Here is a 19,532-nt window from a genome sequence, read left to right on the forward strand (position 1 = left end):
GATGACGCTCAAGTGAAGTTGAGGGCCGGTGGACTATCAGGGAGCGTGTGGGTCCTGGATGTGTTGCTTCGTGTGCGTCTTCTCACTGGAGCAAGGAGATAATTAGAGGAAAAGCCGATTTTAACCACCTGCTGTCGTGGGTGATTGTAAACCAACTTTGGAAGATTCTAAAAACAGCCATTTGAGGAGACTGTATAAAGTGTTCAATGTTTGCACATGCCAAGGTTCGCGGATGTCCCCTCTCCATTATCCACAGGCCTCCTTCTCTGTCCTCACCCTCCGGCACAGCTGTGTTTCTCCTTCTCTGCTCACAATCTGCTAATCATGACTGTAGTGTTCGTCCTAAAGATCAGAGCGGGGTTTCGTAACGGGGGCACTCTTGACATTTTCTGGAAAATTCTTTGTTGTGGGGGTGCTATCCCGGGCGCCGTAGGATGTTTAGCAGGATCCCTGTCCTCTACCTGCTGGATGCCAGTGGCATCTCCTCCCCCACCCCCTACACCCAGTGACAGAGCCAAAAATGTCTCCAGACATCGCCACATGTCCCCTCAAGGGCAAGATTGCCACACTTCAAGAACCTCTGATTTGGAGAAAAATGGCGTCCCCTTTCCATTTTCTTTCTTATATTTATCTCTGAGTCTGTGCTAGCTTAAGAAGTAGAAATAGGTTCAGATGATTCTGCCATGTGTTACATGGGTTTCTGAAAAGACCTGAGATCTTCACAATAACAGGGATTATGGGAAAAACAAGGTTGGGGCAGACTATTCAATAGGTAAGTAATTCAATTACGTGCTTGCAACTTTTTAACCCAATGCTGGATAGACGGAGAGATAGATAGATGGATGGACGGATAACTAAATACACTGCTAAAAATAGTCACATAGTTCGCATCTTACTTTTTAGCAATAAATACTATAGAAAACATTGGACTTCACCTTTAAGAAAAAAGAGAATATATGGGATACCTGAGTGGCTCAGTTGGTTAAGCGTCCAACTCTTGATACTGGCTCTGGTCATGGTCTCACAGTTTGTGAGACTGAGCCCCAAATCGGGCTCTGTGCTAAAAGCTCAGAGCCTGCTTGGGATTCTTTCTTCCTCTCTCTCTGCCTCTCTCCTGTGCATGCTCTCTCTCTCTCTCTCTCTCTCTCCAAATAAATAAATAAACTTAAAACAATTAAGATAAAAAAGTGAATATAACGCGAGTGGGTAGAAAGAGGAATCAAAACACCTGGATTATCGAGACAAGAACAGGAAAGAAGAAACCGTAAAGCCTAGGACCACCATACGGTAGGACTTGTGAGGAAAGCTTTTGGGAAACTCTGCCAAGGGAGAATTCATGCAGTGCGTGGACATGGCATCTGCCACTGTGCTGTATTCGGCTGTGTTTGGGGACTTTGCATTTCAGCAGCTGTTACCATGTGAATGTGAAATATTATGGGCTAAGAAAAATTGCCTCTGAACTAATGTGACTTTTCCATCGATACCCATCATTCTGCGTTACTAATCACATATGCGCAAATTTACGTTATGGAAGAAACCCCTCTTACGGCTGAATAGATTGTACTTTCAGGGGCTTTGTCAGTCACATAAAGTGGGGCCCACGCTTTCCCTGAAAGTGGTTTTGATTAGTTGACAGTAAATGTTCAGGTAATAATTACTATGAAAGTGAGCCTCACGTTAAGGAGACCATGGAGGCCATTCACTGAAGCCACCTTGGCATAAATCTATGGGAGGTTTTTATTGTTTCTGTCTCATTAGTTTCACAGGGCCATTAAGTTCGGACCAGGTCTTGAGCACCGCCCCCCCCCCGCCCCCCCCGCCCCAGGCCTTCATATGTGCGCCATGCCATTTTTTCTTTCAGTAGGAACAGGACATGGTTTATTTCTAGAAGAACATTCTGTAGGACATATTTGAATAAAAAAATCTATCATTTCTTTCCTTATCCTGAAAGCACCCAAAGCTAGTTTTGTGAGTTGTTTCCTCCAAGGGCCTAGCCAAGAAACCCCCAGAGTTGTGTTGCCTGGTTGTATATCATGTGAGCCACTGGGAAGGGACTCCAGTGGGCCAGTACTGATTGGTGGTCCTCACACAGCCGTAGTTTTAGTTCTGACCAGTTGTGCCGGGTTCCTAGCCACCATTGGCCAAAGTTGCTGTAGGACCCCCATATGCCTATGAGCACACCTGTGATGAAACACTCTTAAGAGATTCAGGGTCTTGAAGAACTTGAGGGCGTACATGAGGGAGTCTCATGTGGCCTGAGAAACAGTGATTGAAAAATCTTTGCCTTTCTCTCAGTCCATCCAAGACTTCAGTACAAGCAAAACCCCATTCTTTTCTCCCTCGGTTTCCACGCACTTTAATTTCCAGACTCTTCCTTGTGACGGGACACAGACAATAGATTCCTCTACCAACTTTTTTGTTGCACAAGCGCTGAATACTCACGCAGACCCCTTTTGTTTTCTCAGGGTGCACACTCTTCTTCTATGAGAGCGATGGTAGGTCTGGAATAGACCACAACAGCATCCCTAAGCACGCCGTGTGGGTGGAGAACAGCATCGTGCAGGCTGTGCCTGAACACCCCAAGAAGGACTTCGTCTTCTGCCTCAGCAATTCCCTGGGTGATGCTTTCCTCTTTCAGGTTTGTTGGGCGCTTCCCCTGTAGGCATTTCAAACCTCCAAACCAGACATCTTCCTCTCCGGCCTGTGGTACCCCACCCTGTTTTCCTTTTCTAGTGGGTTTTTATCTTCTGCTCATTATAGAAACAAAAAAAATGATCCATGACAGAATAAACATCTGTATTGAACTCAGAAATGAGAGAAGTCACCCAGAAGGTTCCATGGGAAGCCTACGGAAGGATGTGAGTTGAATTTGAGAGGCTTGCGCTCTTTGCCGTGGGTTGAAGGATTCGTCAATGTAGTCTCAATACCATTTGTGAAGAGTTTCAGAAAAAGATGATGAATTCCTTAATTTAGAAATGATTTGAGCTGTCAAAATTTTTCATCATAATGTTCTCTTCTAACATTACTCATAAAATAAAACAGTGACATCCCAGAAATGACTAGCTGTACCCGAATAATTTCCTCATCTTATCAGAAATTTGTACCCAGTGTTCTTGAAGTTGGAGTGTTAATTGTGTTTTTAAAAAAAAAAAAAAAACAAAAACCTGCTCATCACTGCAGGGTTAACATTTGCTTTTATGGGGAATTGTTTGAGTTTGGTCGGTTCTGATGCATTCTGCCAGAACTTCTTGCTGTGGTAGTTAGGAAGGCTGCCCTCGTTTATTTCCATAATGCAGAAATTCAACTTGTAATGCAACTTGTAGTCCGTGCTTCCTACATGCTTCTCATGGTGCTATTGAGAACAAGAAGATTTTGACACAGTTCATGCTCTCAAAAGTGTTCATATGTGACATGGGAGATAGACACAGGGGTAGATCTTTGTAGTATAGGAAGGCCTGGTCATGAATATTAAAGGATGAATTGGATCAATGGCCAGTGAGAATATTCCATGCAGAAAAGAGAGCTGGATTAAAGGCGTGGAAAAGAATAATAGGTTATTTTACCAAGTTTCTGGGTTTGGCCCCTAAGTTATTTGCATTTGGGCAGTTAAAGTGAGAAATATAAAGTGGTCATTTGTGTGTGGACAGCCAAAAGCATCTGTTTTTTTGTTTTTTGTTTTTTGTTTTTCTTTAAATCAATGAGGTAAAGGGGCGCCTGGGTGTCTCAGTTAAGTGTCCGACTTTGGCTCAGGTCATGATCTCAAGGTCCGTGAGTTCAAGCCCCGTGTTGGGCTCTGTGCTGACAGCTCAGAGCCTGGAGCCTGCTTCGGATTCTGTGTCTCCCTCTCTCTCTGACCCTCTCCCGTTCATGCTCTGTCTCTCTCTGTCTCAAAAATAAATAAACATTAAAAAAAATTTAAAATCAATCAATCAATCAGTCAATGAGGTAAAGCACACATAAAGGGTACCTGGGTGGCCAAGTTGGTTAAGTGTCCAACTTTGGCTCGGGTCAGGATCTCATGGTTCGTGAGTTCAAGCCCCACATCCGACTCTGCTGACAGCTCAGAGCCTGGAGCTGCTTCAGCTTCTGTGTCTCCCTCTTTCTCTGCCCCTATCCCACTTATACTCTGTTTCTCTCTCTCTCAAAAATAAGTAAACATTTTAAAAAATTACAAAAAAAGGACCTCTGCTTATTCCTCCTCCATCATTAAAATAATTATGATCTGGCGTGCCTGGGTGGCCCAGTTGCTTAAGTGTCTGACTTTGGCTCAGGTCAGGATCTCTTGGTTTGTGAGTTTGAGCCCTGCATCAGCCTCACTGCTGTCAGTGCAGAGCCCACTTTGGATCCTCTGTCTCCCTCTCTGCCCCTCCCCTGCTCTCTCTCACTCTTTCTGTCACTTTCAAAAACAAATAAACATTGAAAAAAAAAATAAGAGTGTACAAAACAGAAATGTATTGGTCAGTGAAATGTCACAGAATGAATACATAACCACCACCTAGGTCAAGAAACAGAAATTTCTAGCACCCTATAAGCCATTCCTCACCCACAGACACACATGCAGGCTACTAGCTGGATAGAGTAAATCTGGATCTTATCATCCAAGCCAGGACACTTTTGTTTATCTGGGAATGTCTGCATTCTCCTTCATTTTTGAAGGATAGTTTTGCTGGATATAGAATTCTCGACGGACGGTCTTATTTCAGTGTTTTGAAAGTATTCTTGTACTGCCATCTGGCCTCCATGGATTCTGATGAGAAATCAGCTTTTAATCTTAGGAGGATCCCCTGTATAGATGAGTTGCTTCTTGGGGCGCCTGGTTGGCTCAATTGGTACAATATGCAGCTTTTAAACTCAGGGTCATGAGTTCAAGTGCCACTTTGGGCATGGAGCCCACTCAAAATAAAATAAAAATCTATTAGATGCGTTGCTTCTCTGTTGGTACTTTGGGAATTTTGTCTTTGTATTTAAACAGCTTATGATATGTCTGTAGGTATTGATTTCTTTCAGTTTATTCTCCCTGGAATTCTTTGAGCTTCTTTGATGTTTAGATGCATGTGTCTAAACCACAATTGGAAATTTTTCAACCATAATTTCTTTAAATAGGTTTCTTTCCATTTCTCTTCTCTTTTAGGACTTCCATTATGTTTATGTTAGCAAGCTTGATAGTGCAAGTCTCTGAGACTCTGTTCATCTTCCTTCATTCTTTTTTTGTTCCGTTTCTTAGACTGGATAATTTCAGTTGACCTACTTCAAGTTCACTGATTCTTTTTTGCCAGTTCAAATCTGCTGTTGAGTTCCTCTGGTGAAATTTTCACTTCAATTTTTCTACATTTCAACTCTAGAATTTGTATTTGATTCTCTGAAAAAAAATTTTTTTTAATTTTCTATGGATATTCTCTGTTTGGTGAGATTATCATTCTTATGCTTTACTTCCTTAGACATGATTTTCTTTAGTCCTTTGGATATATTCAAAATAGTTGATTTAATGTCTTTGTTTAGCAGTCTACTATCTGAACTTCCTTAGGGATAGTTTTTATTAACTGTTTCTTTCCTTGTGTGTGTTCCATGTTTGGTTGTTTCTTTGCATGTTTCACAGCTACTTGGTTGAAAACTCCATGTTAAATAATATAATGTGGTGACTCTTGAAACCAGGTCCCCCCTCTCCCCCCAGTGTTTGTTGTAGTTGATTGTTGTGACTCTTGCTTGTTTGTTAACTGCCTTTCCTGAAATCTATAAAACATTTATTCTTTGTGATGTGTGGCTACTGAAGTCTCTGCTCAGTTAGTTTAGTAGTCAGCAAATGATTGCAAAGATTTCCTTAAATGCCTGGAAGCGATTAGACATCCATTCTTTCCCAAGGACTTCTATGTCTTCAACACTCAGACAGCTGATTAATAACTTGCCTTAGCCTTCACCTCTGCTTGCACAGAGTCTCAAGGGCAGCCAGAGGGGTGAGGGTAGGGCCTTCTTAGGGTTTTGTGAATGTATGCACAGTCTTATACATGTACATGACTTTCTAGATTCCCTGGACTATGGATAGCTTATGAATATCTTTCCCCAGCTATTAAAAAACTTCCCGGGGTGCCTGAGTGGCTCAGTCAGATAAGTGTCTGACTTCTACTCAGGTCATGATATCAGCGTTTGGGGGTTCGAGCCCCATGTCCAGCTCTGTGCTGACAGCTCAGAGGCTGGAGCCTGCTTCAGATTCTGTGTCTCCCTTTCTCTCTGCCCCTCTCCTGCTCTTTCTCTCTCCCTCTCTCTCTCTCCTTCTCTCTCTCTCTGTCTTTCTGTCTCAAAAATAAATAAACATTAAAAAAAAAGTTTCTTGGTTAGCTTCTTTTCTTGCCCCAACTGTCATCACTGTCTCAGGCAGCTGTGATATTAAACAGTTGTTCCTGATTAGTTTTCAGAAACTCCCCTTGGAGTAATGACTAGCTGCACAAGTGAGTTCTGAGGTCAAATAGCAACAAGCCCTGTGAATGGGGGTTTCCTGCGAACTGTCATATGTCAAATGATGACAATTCTTTGAGGACATTGTTTTGTGGGAACTCACTGCCCCCTCCAGTGGTTGCTAGGCCGCTGTCTTTCACATGCTTGTGGAGATGGGGAGATGAAGATGGGAATAAGCCAAGCAAAAATGTCTTCAAACCTTTCTGTTCTGAGACTCAGCTATCGCTTTTTTCCAATAGAAGCACCTGATTGTTGCAAGACCTAATTAGTTGCTGGAACTCTGAAAAAGCCAATTTTGAAGATTTTTGCTGATGTTACTGGTTTCACAGAGGAGCAGTTTTTTGAGGTCCTTTACTCTACCATTTCTACTGATGAACTCATCAGGACACTTCAGAGACTAGCCAGTTTTGAGAGATATGGCAGCTCAATAAACAATTATGCCAGGATAACAGGTATAAATTGCAACAGATCCAGGCTACCTGGGTTGTGTAGCATCCTGTCCCTGGGTACGTTTGGGTTGATCCCAATTTGGAGGGACCATGAGCAGTATTGCTAGAGTAAGCTTGTGTCTGTGTTCAGGATATGTTTGTCCACATTTCTGCTGGCATATACCTAGGATTGGTATCGGTTTGTCATGGGGTCAATGTACGCATTCGTTTTTTTTTTTCAATTTTTTTTTTTTAAATATTTAATTATTTTTGAGAGAGACAGAGATAGAATGCGAGTGGGTTAGGGGCAGAGAGAGAGGGAGACACAGAATCCAAAGCAGGCTCCAGGCTCCGAGCTGTCAGCACAGAGCCCGACGCAGGGCTTGAACCCACGGGCCGTAAGATCATGACCTGAGCTGAAGCTGGACACTCAACCCACTGAGCCACCCAGGTGCCCCCGCATTCGTATTTACTAAATACTGTCAGTTTCCAAAATGATAATTTATGTGCCGATCAGCAGCCTAAGGGAATTCAAGGAGTTCCATATCCTTGTCTGCACTTGGTATTGTCAGATCTTTTTAGTTTTTCATTTGTAAGCCATTAGTGTGCCCCTGACCATGTTTTGGTGGTGGTGGGGGGTGGTTAATGCCCATTTCAACATCATCTTTGTGAAATGCTTATTTTAGTCTCCTGCTTGTTTTTCCATTGGGTTATCTTTCTTAATGATTCATGGCACTTCTGTACATACTTTGTGTATCGCTTTTTACTGTGCTTTTACTGTGGCTCACTTTTTACTCTGTTAAAGATATCCTTTGTTAATCTGACTATTTAATTTTTATTATTAGTTTTTAATTTTATTTTAAAATTAAAATAAAATAAACAATTTAAAATAAAATAAATATTTTATTTATTTTTGAGACACAGAGAGAGATACAGAGTGGGGAAAGGGCTGAGACAGAGGGAGACACAGAATCGGAAGCAGGCTCCAGGCTCTGAACTGTCGGCGCAGAGCCCGACACGGGGCTCGAACTCACAGACCGTGAGATCATGACCTGAGCCGAAGGCGGAGGCTTAACCGACTGAGCCACCCAGATGCCCTGTGACTTTTTAATTTTAATGTATATAATTTCTCAGGTCTTCCTTAATGGATAGTGCTTTTGTGTATCCTATTTAAAAAATCTACATGCTCTGAGTCATGAAACTATTCTTCTGTATAGCTTATTAACCACTGTTTTTCTGCATCTGGCATCACTTTTTATTACTTGGATTTCTTGTATATGAGGGAATAGCTAACTAGAGCTAACAATGACAACAATAACAATATTATGTGATATCAGCAGCTATCTTTTACTGAGCCCTTCTTGTATGCCACCATCTTGGAAAGTGTTTTATAATGTGAGTCACATATAATTCTTAAAAATTTTTTTAATTTAAGTATAGTTGATATATCATAGTTTTAGGTGCCACCATGGTGATTCAGCAATTCCATACATTAGGCAGTGATTATCTCCATCAGCATAGTTCCCATCTGTCACCCTACAACATCATTGCAGTATGATTGACCGTATTTCCTATCCTGTACTTTCCATCTCCGTGGCTTATTTATTTTATAAATGGAAGTTTATACCTCTTAATCTCCTTCACCTGTTTTGCCCATTCCCCTTCCTCCACCCCCCAGGCAACCACCAGTTTGTTCTCGGTATTTATGAGTCTGTTTCTGCTTTTGTTTGTTCATTTGTTTTATGTTTTTCAGTTCCACATGAAAGCAAAATCATAAGTCACATTTAATTCGTACAGCAATCAGTGACTTGGATGGTTTATCCATATTTTAGCCAATTAATGTGGACTGTGTCTCCCATTTGGTGAAGCTGAGGCTTTTATAAAGGCTAATAATTAGACGCCAAGTGACACAGTCACTGAGTGTTGGCTGGATTCAAACCAAGCCCCTCTTTCTCTAAAATCTTTTACTGTCTAAGCATACTATTTATCTTATTTCTATTACTGTTTACCCTAAGAAGAACATGGGCAGGAATCACTGACCACAGTCAAAAGGGTCTGTTTCTCATTCTTGGAATTAAGCCATTCACTGGGGAATATTTCAATATTTCAGCCATTCTTGCCTCACTACGCAGTTTAGATGATAATCTAATCGGTTTCAGGATACTCATTTTACTTACACTCTGCTGATGTGAATTCCTCTTGAAAGGACCGTCTTGGCCATAAAATTGCTAGTACAATCTAAATATCCAATAGGTCACGTTGAATAAAATTCTTTTGTGGCAACATAGGACCTATTCATGAAAACCTCTGTGTCCTCTTGTGGTGGTGAAATTTTTAGGCTACTTACGTGGGATAGAGCACAAAATGAACCTTTTCAGAAGAAATTACTGCTGTTCAGGACCTATGAGGGCATTTTCTACCTTCTACTTGTTGTAATCCACATGACTCTAGAGGGGCTAGGTTTGAAAGAAACCTGTGTGGGTTAGGGGTGAGGTTAACACAAGGGAGATCAACCACGATTATGGAAATAATTTGTAGGTTATTCCAGCCCCGGGGCTCAATTCACTGTGCATGGTTTACAGAGCCAGTGTGCTGCTGATTTGATGCTGTTATTCAGATTTGCCCATGGTAAGGAGATTCATGCTACTGGCAAAAGCAGAAAAGGGGTTTTATGGGCAGGATGGGGGTGGGAATGGGCATGAATATTAGAGCCCCTTGCGTAGAAGAGGTGCTATGCTGTCTGCAAAGGGAGGCTATAGTTCCTGCACTGAAACTGCTTTAGAGACTTCCCTCCAACTGGAAGGCAGAACCAGCATCTACCACGTACGAAGTAGAGTTTCCTCTCAGGGCCTTCCTTTGTCCATTACCGCTGGGTGTTACATACAATTCCAAAAAGCTCCATGACTTTTATGGTAACATATCCTAATATTAGGTTTTTATTTCTACATCACATGTCTTAGGAACATAATTAGCAGGCCGGGTAAGAATGACTCCTGACTGGATGGAAAATCATATGCAATGATATATCTAAAGAAGTGTAGAGAATATCTCCGTGGGGGGACTGCCTTTCTATAGAAAGTTTTCGTATCATTTAGAAAGTCACTTGTATGAGGGTATAGTATGCGTATGAAAAAGAGACTAGTGAACAAAAGAATAGTATTTACACCATTATGGTGGGTTGGGGATTGGGTGTAATAATCCAAGTCAGATGTCTTATAGATAGCAGATGCTCATTATTTTTAAAATAATTTTTTAAATGCTCATTATTGTTTTGAGAGAGAGAGAGAGAAAGAGAGAGAACAAAAGGAGGAGGGGCAGAGAGAGAGGGAGAGAATCCCAAGCAGGTGGCTCTGCACTGGCAGTGCTGGGCTCGAACTCCTAAACCACGAGATCATGACCTGAGCTGAAATCAGGAGTTGGATGCCTAATGGACTGAGCCACCCAGATGCCCCCAGCAAATGCTCATTAAATGTTATAGTTGCATTTTAACAATAAAGAAAAAGTGACTAGTTCCTTTTATTTCTGTTAAATAAGGATCTTGGGGCGCCTGGGTTGCTCAGTCGGTTAAGCGTCTGACTTCAGCTCAGGTCACGATCTCGCGGTTTGTGAGTTCGAGCCCCGCATCGGGCTCTGGGCTGATGGCTCAGAGCCTGGAGCCTGCTTCTGATTCTGTGTCTCCCTCTCTCTCTGCCCCTCCCCTGTTCATGCTCTATCTCTCTCTGTCTCAAAAATAAATAAAAACGTTAAAAAAAATATTTAAATAAGGATCTTTACAGAAGTTGAGTGTGGCTTCCCTGGGAAGAGGCTAAGGCTTTGAGTTTTATTAGGCTCTTAAGCTCTGGATGGTTATCCTGAAGTGCCACATCTGGTTCTATGTGGACTTGACAAAAGTCACTGGCACGCATGTCCTGAACAAGGCCAGCCAGATTGAGGAAAATTCTGGAAGTCATCTTTTACAAAGAGGCGTGAAGTGGACTTGGTAGATACTCCTCCTTGTAAATAGTTCTGGAACCCAGCACCCTGTCTCCCTTGAGGTCAGTCCTGTGCAGCCTCCCTGCAGTTTGGTTCCTGCTCTTCCCATTTTCTTCCACAATGCTAGTGTCAGTTCCTTAATTTATTAGGAACCACACCTAACTGTTGACTCATACTGAGCTTGTGGTGTATCAAACCCATAGAATCAACTCTTACAAGGTCTCTACCATCCTATTTTAATAGATGTTTCCAGAACTCTAAGTGCAGAAGTTAAATTGACTTCTTTGAGATTTTATGTTTGTGGTTTCTGTCCTTCTAATGAACTTGTCGAAATCATCCTGGATCCTAATTTGGTCTTCCCTCTAACTTCATGCTTTCTGCAGATAAGACAAACTGGATGTTTGGTCTTTGTTCTTTCTGTTGGTTTAAATGCTGCCTTAGTCTATAGCTGAGTCCTGTTTTCTCATCACTGTAGATCATCTCCCTGCCCCTAGCCAGTTTTCTAAAAAGTTTAGAAATATTTACCTTTGGTTTTGACATGGATTAGTTGTGAAGAAGGGTGAACTCCTAAGATGTGTGGAGCCCCAGGCAAAATTTTTTATCTATATGGAGAATTTGACTCACCCCATATCAACTTTTCAAACCATTCTGGTGGCTCATCTCATGCAATCTAGTGAAAGAAATACCACATAGGCTATTGGGAACAACCACTAGGCATCGACTCATGTCCAAGAGCTCCTTAGCATACATAGCTTATTGAACTCCCCAAAGGGAAGAAAGTATACTGGGTGTGGAGGGTTCCTCCTGGACCCTGTCCTTTTCAGGCACCAGAAGGGGTATTTTCAAAATATGGGGCTCCATTTGCCTAGCTCTTAGGAGAGTATTGATGAAGAGTATAGATGTTGAAGTACAAAATGAATACACAGGGCAGTAAATGTTTACAGCACATGCCCTACTATTAGTGTGTTCAGACATTTCCTCACATATGTTAAAAGGACAGTGAATATAATTGTGGCTGAGCTAGATTTTAGTATATGATTTGTATACTATTAATGTATTATCCAAATAATATATTACTGACAGTATTCATCTTCCTTTTCTCATTATTTGAAATTTGTATAAAGTCAATATGAGCACATGGTTTTAAAGAATTTAATTAACCTTAAAAGAAAAATTAAGGGGCGCCTGGGTGGCTCAGTCGGTTAAGCGGCCGACTTTGGCTCAGGTCATGATCTTGCGGTCCGTGAGTTCAAGCCCCGCGTTGGGCTCTGTGCTGACAGCTCAGAGCCTGGAGCCTGTTTCGGATTCTGTGTCTCCCTCTCTCTGACCCTCCCCTGTTCATGTTCTGTCTCTCCCTGTCTCAAAAATAAATAAAACGTTAAAAAAAATGAAAAAAAAAAAAAAAGAAAAATTAAGAGTGAAATTCTTATCCTTCTTTAACCTCTTCCCCCAGCCTTAGTCCCCCAAAGTAACTATGTTCAATTATTTTAGCTAGGTTTTTTTTTGTTTAGTTGTTCTTTTTCCCCTTGCATTTACCCTCATTTCTCATTAACATGCTTATAGTATTTTTAAATTAACTTTGGACATTAACTACTGACTTTCTGTGATGACAGATGAATATTTAGCTATATTATATATGAATTCTCCTTTCTTCATGTTCCTATATAGTTGTATGAACATTTAGGATTAAATCAGTAGTCTCTCTTATACTGTTAGGGTGTTCCATGCTATGACCATATAAATAATATTAGCTGCTGGGCCAATTAGTATCCTATCATTTGATTTCCTTTCTTGAACAACTTCTTGGTTTTTTTTTCCTGTAGTTAATGCCTGCCTCTTATTTTCTGCTCCATTTATTTACTTTTACACTTACTTAGCAGTATTTTCTACATCTGTACTTTATTACCTAGTTGCTTAGTACTGTTTTGTTCCCTGGAGACCACCTATCCCAGGTCCTTTATTGTCCTGCTCCAATCTGTTTGCTCTCTAGGCCACAGGCATAATAGTTACTTTGGATTTTCCTTCACCATCCTAGTTAGAATCTTGGATTGCAAGTTATCCTTTTTTCTCCTTTATTTTCATTAACGAACAAACCTGTAATAATTTCCTACAAAATGGTTCATATTTGAAAATGTCTTTATTCTACCTTTTACTTGAATAATCTTTGAGTAATTTGAAATTTTGGTTGGAAAATGTGCTTTGTTCACTTATTATCATTTCTGAATAATTTGTGTGTGCTTTATTTTCTCTTTTGAAGCTTTAGAATAATTTTCTATCACCAGGGTTATGATTTCTCAAAGAGATTTTAATTTTAGTTATCTCTTTTTTATTACTAAAAGCTTTCCCTTTCTCTCTCTTCCTTTCCTTTTCTCTCTCCTTCCCTTCTCCCTCCTACTTTTCCTTCCTTCCCCTTTCTCCCAGTCTCTTCCTCCCTCCCTCCCTTTCTTGTTCTCTCTCCCTCTCCTTCCTTCCCTCCTACCCTTCCTCCTTCTTTCCTTTCTTCTCCTCTCCCTCTGTCCTTCTCTCCTTTTCTCCCTTTGTCTTCCTCCCTCCTTTCTACCTTATCATCCCTTTTTCAGTGTAACCTATGCATTTGTTTATTGTTTATAGCTTTAGATTCTTTTGTGTCTCCATCTTTGGGGATGTTGCTGAATATTCAGGAAATGTGGCTGCAGGCTTTGTTTCTCTTTTTTTCATTATGTATTTTCTTCTGTGTGCTCTAGTCTCTGCCTTTCATGCTGGAGGCTTTCATCAAATGGCGATTCTTCATTATCTGATCATATTTAAATGTGAAATATCAAAAAAGTGCTTGGATATCGTTTGTGCCATCTACTGGGGCTTTTATAGCATGAACAGATGGTAAAACCTTTTTTGTTGAGGGTGTCCATTTGACAGTATTTGTTGGCCTTTTCTGTGGGGCTACTCAGCTTTGCCAGAGATGCATCCTGCCCTTGCCATTTAACTGGGCAGGCTTCCATTTATTCCCCTGTTTGGAGCAAAAGGTTCCTCCTCCTTTTGTGCCTGTTTTCCTAGAGTTTGGAGCCTCTCTTCCCCAAAGAATTTACCTTGGGTGAGTGAGCGGGTAGAGAGGTGAGGGATTGGGGGGTAGGGAGGGAAGAGTGCCCAGTTTATGACTTTTTCCATATTGTTCTCTTTACACGTGTTAAAAATGATAGCTTACTGGGGCACCTGGCTGGCCTAGTCAGTAGAGCATGCGACTCTTGGTCTTAGGGTTGTAAGTTCAAGCCCCACTTTGGGTGTAGAGATTATATAAGGAAATTTTAAAAAGTGATAGCTTACTTAAGCCTTGTGTAAGTAGAATTCTAGAATATGTTAAAGAGAGAAATAATGAAAGAAAAGACTTTCAAGAATTCATACAGGAACTTCATTCCCAACTAACCTTTTAAAAACACATAACTTTATTCCCTTTTGTTGTTGTTCTTTTTAGATGGAAAAAAGAAGTTCAATCTACTTTCCAATTATTCCTGTGCTCCTATAAACTCAAATTATCTGAAATTTTAGTTTCCTAGATCTGGCATATATTCCCTAGAATTTCTCTCGTTTAAAATGAATTTCCCTTTTCCTGCCATTCACGTAAACCATTGATTATCTGAAATCACTGAGTACCCTCCATTCGGTTGGATAATTGAAGCTAGATCTATTTAAATACATAATGAATACATAAAGTGCATCTTAACTCTGCACTCAAAGAGGCTCTTAGGCAAAATGCATTTCTTTTTTCTGATTATATCCCTCTGTTGGCAAGAACTTTGCATATTCCCTTCACTGAACTTTATACAGTTTTCATATCATTTCTAGAAGACAGAGGAAGAATCATAAAATTCTGTCTGCTACCTGTCTGCTGCTGTTTGTTTAATTGAAGCTGATGACCGTGGAGGAAGTCAAGAGGATTCCACCATGGGGAGGGGGGTGTCTCTCCTTCCTGCCCTTTTAACCACTGGATTCTGACAGAGAGCCCTTTAGTAGACCCGATGTCCCTAATTAAACTTGCCTGCTTCAGCAAGGTAATGCAAAGGTAGCGGCTCTGAAAAGCTTTCTCTAGCATGTCAGAATTTAAATCCTGGGGAGTCCACACTGGGAAACATTCTATCAAGTTGGTGATTTGCTGTGAGCAGCTCTGGATTGTTAAGCCTATAAACTGCCACGAACTGTTCAGAGTTTTGTCTACTTAACTCGCTGTTGACAGCAGTCAGGTGGACTTAGCCCACCCTCTCTGTGTATGCCCCTGGGAACGGACAGGCCCTTTCAGAAAGCTCATTTAGTGAATTGCGCTTCTTAGAAATAGATGTGGCTTAATGATAGAGAAAGGCCGAGACTGCTGCATTGTTTATACAGGGCAGCAGGAGCAAAAGTTCTCTCTAATGGAACTGCCTTCAGCCACCGACAGGTTTCAGAGAAGCTTGGAGGCTCGAGGCATGCTGAATGGTTAGAACGAATGATGGATAAATTTTTCAGGAAGCGGTGATCAGACTTTTCTGTGTATCCTTCTCTAGGTTATGGGGTTTGGTGCTTTTGTTTGTTCCTTAAAATTTTAGTTGTGGTAAAGTATATGTGACATACCATCTTACCTGTTTTTAAATGTACAGATCAGTGGCGTTAAGTACGTTTGCATCTTTGTACACCCGTCACCACTGTCCGTCTCCAGGACTCTCCTCGTCTTGCAAACCCAAAACTCCGAATGCTAACTCATTAGTCCCACCTTCCCCTGGCCCCTGGCAATCACCATCTTTCTTTATTTTAAATAAATAAATTTCAGGATAGCTGGTCTACCCAAAGTAAATAAACATCTTTCAAAGGATGTTTAGCTTCATTGACTAGTATCAGTTTCCTTTCTTTCCACTTCTTTTTTTTTTTTAAGATTTTATTTTTTTTTTATTAAAAACATTTTTTTAATGTTTATTTTCATTTTTGAGAAAGCAGGGGAGGGGCAGAGAAAGAGACAAACACACACACACACACACACACAGAATCCGAAGCAGGCTCCAGGCTCTGAGCTGTCAGCACAGAGCCCAATGCAGGCTTGAACCCACGAACTGTGAGATCATGACCTGAGCTGAAATTGAGTGCTTAACCGCCTGAGACACCCAGGCACCCCCTTTAAGATTTTATTTTTAAGTAACCTTTGCACCTGTCGTGGGGCTCAAACTTACAACCCTGAGATTAAGAGTCACACGCTCTACCGACTGAGCCAGCCAGGTGATTTCTTTCCACTTCTTAACTGGGGTGTAAACATAAACTCTAAGGCATCAGATTGGAGTCTGTGCTGCCCTTGGCTGAGTTTGGCAGAGACCCTCAAAAGGTGGAGGGAAGAAGGGGCCTGGGACCTTGCTTCCATTAAGTAAAGAGAGGAAAAGGCTGTTGTTCTATAAAACCTATCAGATTATGGCTCTTCTCGGAGGTTAAAAGTGTGTTCTATAGACTCTTCTAAAAGCATTTCTTTAGAAGGGTTTTTGAGCATAGCTAGTGCATCATCAGTCACGGTGGTTAGGTTATGCTGTAGAAAGGAGCAACCCTCATACCCCCATGGCTTACCACACCTCTTCATTGTCTGATGGGCATTGGCTATGAAGCTGTATTTGTCCTGGACTTTCAGGGACCCAGGCTGACAGACACTTCATCTCGACACATGCTTCCATGACTGTAAGCCAAGGGACAAGAATGGGGGCAAATCAGGCTTTTGTTTTGTAATGACACACGCCGCTTCTCCTCAAATGCATTGGCCAAAAAAACAAAAAAAAAAAAAACAAAACCAAGTGACATGGCCACACCGAACTTTAAAGGGAGCAGGCGAGTTCTATCCCCCTACATCCTTAGGAGGGGCTCCAAATATTACAGGTATAGCACTAATGACACTGTGGGGGCCCAGGCTTTGGGGTAATTGCTGAGAACTAGGGGTTCAGGGGCAGTGTAGCATATTTAATAAAATGTTTTTTTGAGCACAGAATTGGTAGAGATCGAGGTTTATAATAAATTACTGTGTTATCCCTCATTCTTCTGAGCTTTGGTTTCTCCATTCATAAAATTGCCCTGGGTCCCTTCTAGAGGCATATTTTTGTTTTAAAATTTAAGTTTGTGGGGCACCTGGGTGGCTCAGTCGGTTGGGCATCCGACTTCGGCTCAGGTCATGATCTCGCGGTCCGTGAGTTCGAGCCCCGCGTCAGGCTCTGGGCTGTCAGCTCAGAGCCTGGAGCCTGTTTCAGATTCTGTGTCTTCCTCTCTCTCTGACTCTCCCCCGTTCATGGTCTCTCTCTGTCTCAAAAATAAATAAATGTTAAAAAAAAAATTAAAAAAAAATAAAATTTAAGTTTGTAACTTAAAAAGCAGAGCCTGTATCAGGGAATTTCAGCTCTTTCCGTCAATTCTTCACATCTTATGTCAGACTTGTAGGGATTTCCTTTTCTTTGTGCCTTGGGGCGGGAGGAGTTTGGGAGTGGAGGGTCTAATGGAGGCAGAGGTGGGCGAGGGGCAGCTGGCAGTGGCAGGGGTGGGGTGGATGCTGACCTCGCTCTAAGCATCCACATACCTGCTATTTTTACAGGAGACACGGTCTCTCCTCCTCAGTAGCACATGCCGCCTCTGCACGGATGGCATCTGAAACGCTCCCAACAGTGTCCCTTTGTAATAGGTGAAAACACCATCTTTCCTAAAGTCTATAAAAGCTCCTTGTTTCCACTGAGCTGCATGTACCAAGGAGAAAGCATGTTTCAGCTCAAGGAAGCAGCTATTTTTATCAGATACTGCCTGACACCGTGGACGACAGAGACATAGCCCCGCGAAAGGGTTGTGCTGTTTGGGACTTCCATTGCAAAATTATAGGGGACACCTTTTAAAGAAAAATGGAATCTGAAATATATTGTTTTGGGGGATAGCTACAGAGAAATTAGATGTAAATTTAGGGTAATATATCTTAGTGTTTTTAAAAAAAAACCTTCTCTTAAAGTAGAATATCTACACAGAAAAGTACACCTTTTGATGGTGTTTGATTAGCTCGTACACCCACGTCATACATGCACATTACCAGCACCCGGACCGAGAAGCTGAACTTGGCCGGCGCCCCAGAGCCCCCCGCCCCCCCTGGCTTGTGGGTTCTTCCATTTGCTCTCCACCCTCCCCCCGACACCTGCCAAAGAGGTACTCTTCTGACTTCTCGCATTGCTTTTGCCCATTTTTGTACTTTATATAGATAGAATCCTAGTCTATATTCTTGCATGTCGGCCTTCTTGTCCTCAGTGTGTGAAATTTATTCAGGTTGTAGTCTTTCATTCTCATTGCTGTATGGTGTTTCATTGTGTGATTCTACCACACTCATTTCTCCATTCTGCTGTTGACGGGTGTTTGGATAGTTTCCAGTTTGGCCCACTGCAAATTATGCTGCTATAAACATTTTGGTCCCTGTGTTCTGGTGAGCATATGAATGCATTTTTGTTGAGCATGTGCCCAGGAGTGCGTTTTTGGGGTCGCAAGGCATGCACACATTCACCTTTTTTTAGGTAGCTTCAAAGAGCTTTCCGAAGCACGTAGACCAGTTACTTCTCCAGCCAGCAGCCAGCAGTGCGTCATAATTCTGGTTGCTCCGTATCTTTGCCATCACTTGGTATTTTCTTTCTGGAAGCTTTCCTTACGAGATTCTTTTTCCATCTGAGCTGATACCTTCCCTAATAAACACATTTAAAAAAAAGAAAGAGGAAAAATAACTCCACTTGTTAGTAAAGAAACGCCCTGATGCTGTGGCACAGAGAGACTCCGAGGTCCAACGCTGCACCTTGTCCTAGGCGGGAGCAAGCGTGGGGCATTTATCTTATGTGGGAGGACCCGGAACTCTGAATTTTTCTTGAGTTACTTTATGATTTATTTATTTATTTAAAAAAAATTTTTTTTAATGTTTATTTCTGAGACAGAGCACGAGTGGGGGAGGGGCAGAGAGTGAAGGGGGCACACGGAATCCGAAGCAGGCTCCAGGCTCTGAGCTGGCAGCCCAGAGCCCGACGCGGGGCTCGAACCCACGGACCGCGAGATCATGACCTGAGCCGAAGTGGGACGCTCAACCGACTGAGCCACCCAGGCGCCCCTCTTGAGTCACTTTAGAGTGATCTACCAAGATAAAATGTAAGACAGTGACTTTCTAAGAGGAGATACACATTAAAAATTTGAAGCAAAGTTAATTAAGCCTTAAAGATGAGTCTCCTATACAGACACGGGCACCGTCCCCACCCCCGCCAAGAAGTATTTACCTCTGATTTCCAGTGTTGCTATCTCTTCTCCCACTCAGTTTTCACAAAATGATTCCATTTGCTTCCCTCTGCTGTTTTTTCATGAGGATGTCTAGCTTATGGAAATCTTCTTTAGACAGAGGCACATGTTTTGTTATAAATGTAACAACGGCCACATTGTTTACATTTGTCCAGTGTGTCGGGGCTCTATTGGCTGATGCCATTTCGTAACATTTGTTGTCATTTTCTTTGTGGAATACAAAACTGATGGAATTCAGAAATAATGTAGACACCTGGGGTGGTCTTTGGTTGTCGGTACAGCGTAATAGGCCGATAGGGACCTGCTGGTGGAATTTTGTTTGCAGACTTTCGCTCAGATGAGTTTGGAAACTGAGAAGACGAATCAGAGAGAGAGGAAAAAAAAATGAGTGTTTTGTGTGCGAAAATGATG

At 41.8% G+C, this 19,532-nt stretch overlaps 1 protein-coding gene across 6 annotated transcripts in view; it reads left to right on the top strand.

The window, feature by feature from the left end:
• Window positions 1-19,532, top strand: part of TIAM1 (TIAM Rac1 associated GEF 1) — a 205,277-nt gene that overhangs the window by 86,622 nt on the left and 99,123 nt on the right. For all 6 annotated transcript variants that reach the window (XM_015075395.3, XM_027041731.2, XM_053220641.1 and 3 more), the window contains one exon: window positions 2,466-2,638. In XM_015075395.3, coding sequence (XP_014930881.1) covers window positions 2,466-2,638 — 173 coding nt within the window. The remainder of the gene's footprint in view (window positions 1-2,465; window positions 2,639-19,532) is intronic.

This window comes from Acinonyx jubatus, chromosome C2, assembly GCF_027475565.1.
Source record: "Acinonyx jubatus isolate Ajub_Pintada_27869175 chromosome C2, VMU_Ajub_asm_v1.0, whole genome shotgun sequence".
In the NCBI taxonomy this organism is placed as follows: Eukaryota; Metazoa; Chordata; class Mammalia; order Carnivora; family Felidae; genus Acinonyx; species Acinonyx jubatus.